Below are 3527 nucleotides of genomic sequence, written 5' to 3'. Positions count from 1 at the left end.
TAAACGTGGTGATTGTGGTGTAATTTGAAATAGTGGTTGTGATTTTTGGTACAAAAGATAGTGCTTCTGACTGTGGTGTTGATGGTGGTGGCGTTGGGGTTGGGGTTGGTGGTGATAGTGGTTACTACTGTTGCAAACCGGCGACGTGTTATATTGTTTTGCATTGATTTTTGAAGTGGTGGATTGCAGTGGTTGTCGTGGTTTGGTTGCTTTTGTGATAAATAAGTGGACCCGTGACCTGAAAAATTGTTATTGTGACTCCAATTGTAACTCACAATTTGGGAGTCACAGTTGGTCGTGGCAGTGGTTGTGGTGGTCGTGACGATTTGGTTGATATGTGACACACAATTGGATACGGGAACTGAAAATTGTGACTGTGAATCATAAGTGTTGGTGGTGGTCACACGTTATTTTGTTGACTGTAACTATTAAATTGATTTATTTGTGGCCAATAAATAATATGTAACCAATGAAAAATATAAATTGTAACCGAAAAATAATGCGTGAACTAAAAAATTATTAATCCCTGATCGTTAGTTTGATAATTTGTGACTGTATAATAAGTTGTAACTTGTAATATTTATGATTTGTAATCAATAAATAAATTGTGATTTATAAATTTTTAGATTCGTGACCAATGAACAAATTGTGACCTGTAAAATTTTTAAATTGTGATCGTAAAATAATTTGTGACATAAAATTTTTAATTTGTGATTAAAAAATAATAAATGACAAATTAAATCGTTAATCTTATTTTCTTATTTTTAAAATGCGCCATAATTAACCTCTTACTTATAAAAGTTTTTCATAAATTATCCCAAGTGTATTCCTCAATGTCAACGTATTCCTCAATGTCAACATCAAATTTCAACCCTCATCTGGATTCATGAAATATGAAAATCTACCCTGCCCGGCTTCACAGTCCCTGGCAGGCCTCACACATGTGTGGCCCACGTAATTTTTTGTTTTTTGTTTTTTTTATATATGTGTGGACCTTGCACGGTGAGGGACCCGTGAATTATTCTACGAAAATTCTGTAACCCTTCCTAGAACTTTTACATATTAGCAATTAACCATCGGATTTAGAGTGATCCAAGCATATTTATCAATGGTGAAAATGTAGAATAGAATATAGAGTGGGCGGGGGCCCGGGGGGGGGTGGGGGTCTGTCTTAGGTATAAAACATGAAATCATATGAAACTTTTTAACATGTACAAAACCAAGCCAAGAAGTTTATCTACAAACTATTGACTGTCGAATCTTGAAACAAAAGATGTTACATAAAGAAAATAAAGCAAAATTTATTGAAACCCTTTATCAGAATTTCTTGAATTAAAAAGTCAGTCAAAGCCAAAGAGCTCTGGCTTTTCTTAACATAGGCACCAATTCACCGGAAATATGAGCAGCCATGACTTCTTCTAGCCCTCCAAATAATTTTCCGCCTACAAAAACCGCCGGAAACTGCGGCCTGCCGGCGGCTTTTGCTTCGCCTATACCAATAATCTTAGACAGTTCTCCGGTAACGGAAGCTTCATTTTGCTCATCAATGTCAAAAATAGTGGGGTTGACTCCATGCCCGTGTAGCAGAAGCTTCACAACATGGCACATACAACATCCACTTCTAGCAAAAATCACCACTGCATTCTCCGCCACCAATTTTGGCACCTCCACAGCAGTAGTGGTGGCGCCACCGTTAGAGGTGGTGGTGAAAGGCAAATTGATGTATGGGAGTGCTTGTTGCATGTGGCGTGGGGGTGGGAGGAAGAAGAGGGAGTTGAAAACTGTTACGGTAGTGGGATTATGCCCCTGTTTGGCCCCCATTACGGGGAAAATTTAATGTATAGAATAGTGTTTTTTGAAAAATGAGTGGTTGAAAAACCACCGTCAATGGCTGTTACGTAGATCCCATGTCACTATTATGTCAGAGGACGTGTCACTACATAGTTAATTTAGCGTCTATTTGAGCTCTTTTTTTTTTTTTTTTTCCTTTTATTAATTTAACATCTGTTTGAGCTTCATTTTAAAATAGTAGATCGATGAAAATGTTTGTTTAACAAAAAAATGAATTTTTTTTGAATTTGATTATAATATTATTTTATTAAAAAATATGTGATTGAAAATAAAAGAAAGAATAATATATTTTTAAAATAATGAGAATTAAACAATGGTTAAATTTGGTTTAGGAGGATTCCAATTTGTAACGTCCAATTGATAATGACTTTTGTAATCGGTCATTAGTCGTTAACTGTGACATTAATGCTTGATTTTTTGGTGGATACTATTTTCGAGGAGCGTGACGGTACCAAAATTGAGTGGTCATCGACCACGGATTCATGGTTTAAAATCGCACTTAAGTGTGTGCATAAAAGCCATAACTATATGGTCAAGAATGTTTACAATCCGCGTACCAACGTCGTAAGCATATCAAGTTTGGCCCATGTTTGGTATTGATTAAAATTAAATTTTTAATCAATTTTAATAAAAGTTGATATAATATATGATTAAAAAATTGTGGGTAATATAAAATGTATTATTAAAATTAATTTTTAAAACTTTGAATTGTTAATAAATTTTTTTAGCGATAATATATAGGGGCTTAACCCAGTGACAATCCCCTACCAGGAATTTAGGCCGAAGAATATCAAGAATTGAAGATGTTGACCACGTTTTTTGCAATGGCAACATGAATAACAGATATCGGGTTCACTCATACTTATGCAAGTGACTTCTAGCATGTTTCGATCAGAATAATCAGTCGGATGATCTCCGGTGACAATGAACGTGGAAGATGCTCAATTGCACGTGACGAATATGTTCAAGCACCGACAATATGGTTTAAAATAATTATCAACGGACAAATAATCACAACCAATCTCACCAAAGTAGAAATGACTCAAACCTAAACAAATAAAATGGGAAAATCAAAGTAGTTTTCATGAGAATTCTTGCACAAAAGTCGTGTCTTCTTTTCTCCCCCTTCAAAATGTTACAAGAGTTATTATTTATAACTCTACAACTAACGTTGTAATCATTGGATCAGAATCACGTGACCTTATCTCGTTAACCAAAACATCACATCATCCTGTCTAACATTAAATACATTGACAATGGGCCACCGCCCCATCTCTAAGCTAACATTCTTGACATTAATTAATACAAACATTACATCAATCAATCATACAAATACTCTGCAGGTCCATTTTAAAGGTAGCAAATGCTGCAACTTTGAGAGAGAGAGAGCTTCGGATTTGTTGCGGCTCGATCACAAGAGAGAGTGCTTCAAACGAGGACAGTACTTCGACCAAAGAGCAGCTTGTTCTTTTCTTCATTTTGATCTTGTTGACTGCCAACTATTCGTATGTAGCACCTCCACATGACATAGACATGGCCTTTAGTAAGAGCCTCCGACAAGAGGTGTAACAGAACCCATATCTTGTTGATTTGCTTTTTCCCGAAACTAAAATTGTAGGGCACATGAGAACACTTGCAAGTCATCTAAGTAATGAGAGTGCACAACACCTCGATTT

General features: G+C 35.8%; 1 protein-coding gene across 1 annotated transcript; it reads right to left on the bottom strand.

The window, feature by feature from the left end:
• Window positions 1–1176: 1176 nt before the first annotated feature.
• LOC111389104 (glutaredoxin-C9-like) lies at window positions 1177–1801 on the bottom strand. The gene has a single exon (XM_023013956.1). The coding sequence runs from the start codon at window positions 1741–1743 to the stop codon at window positions 1345–1347; it is 399 nt and encodes a 132-aa protein (XP_022869724.1). The 5' UTR covers window positions 1744–1801; the 3' UTR covers window positions 1177–1344.
• Between the last annotated feature and the right edge of the window lie 1726 nt (window positions 1802–3527).

The sequence above is a fragment of the Olea europaea genome, unplaced genomic scaffold (genome assembly GCF_002742605.1).
Source record: "Olea europaea var. sylvestris unplaced genomic scaffold, O_europaea_v1 scaffold5622, whole genome shotgun sequence".
Taxonomy (NCBI): Eukaryota; Viridiplantae; Streptophyta; class Magnoliopsida; order Lamiales; family Oleaceae; genus Olea; species Olea europaea.
The sequence above is the reverse complement of the archived record's forward strand: the minus strand, read 5'-3'. Positions and strand labels throughout refer to the sequence as shown.

What these genes read in the sequence shown, in the direction of transcription:
- LOC111389104 (XM_023013956.1), bottom strand. Translation starts at nt 1,743, where the DNA reads ATGCAACAAGCACTCCCATACATCAATTTGCCTTTCACCACCACCTCT.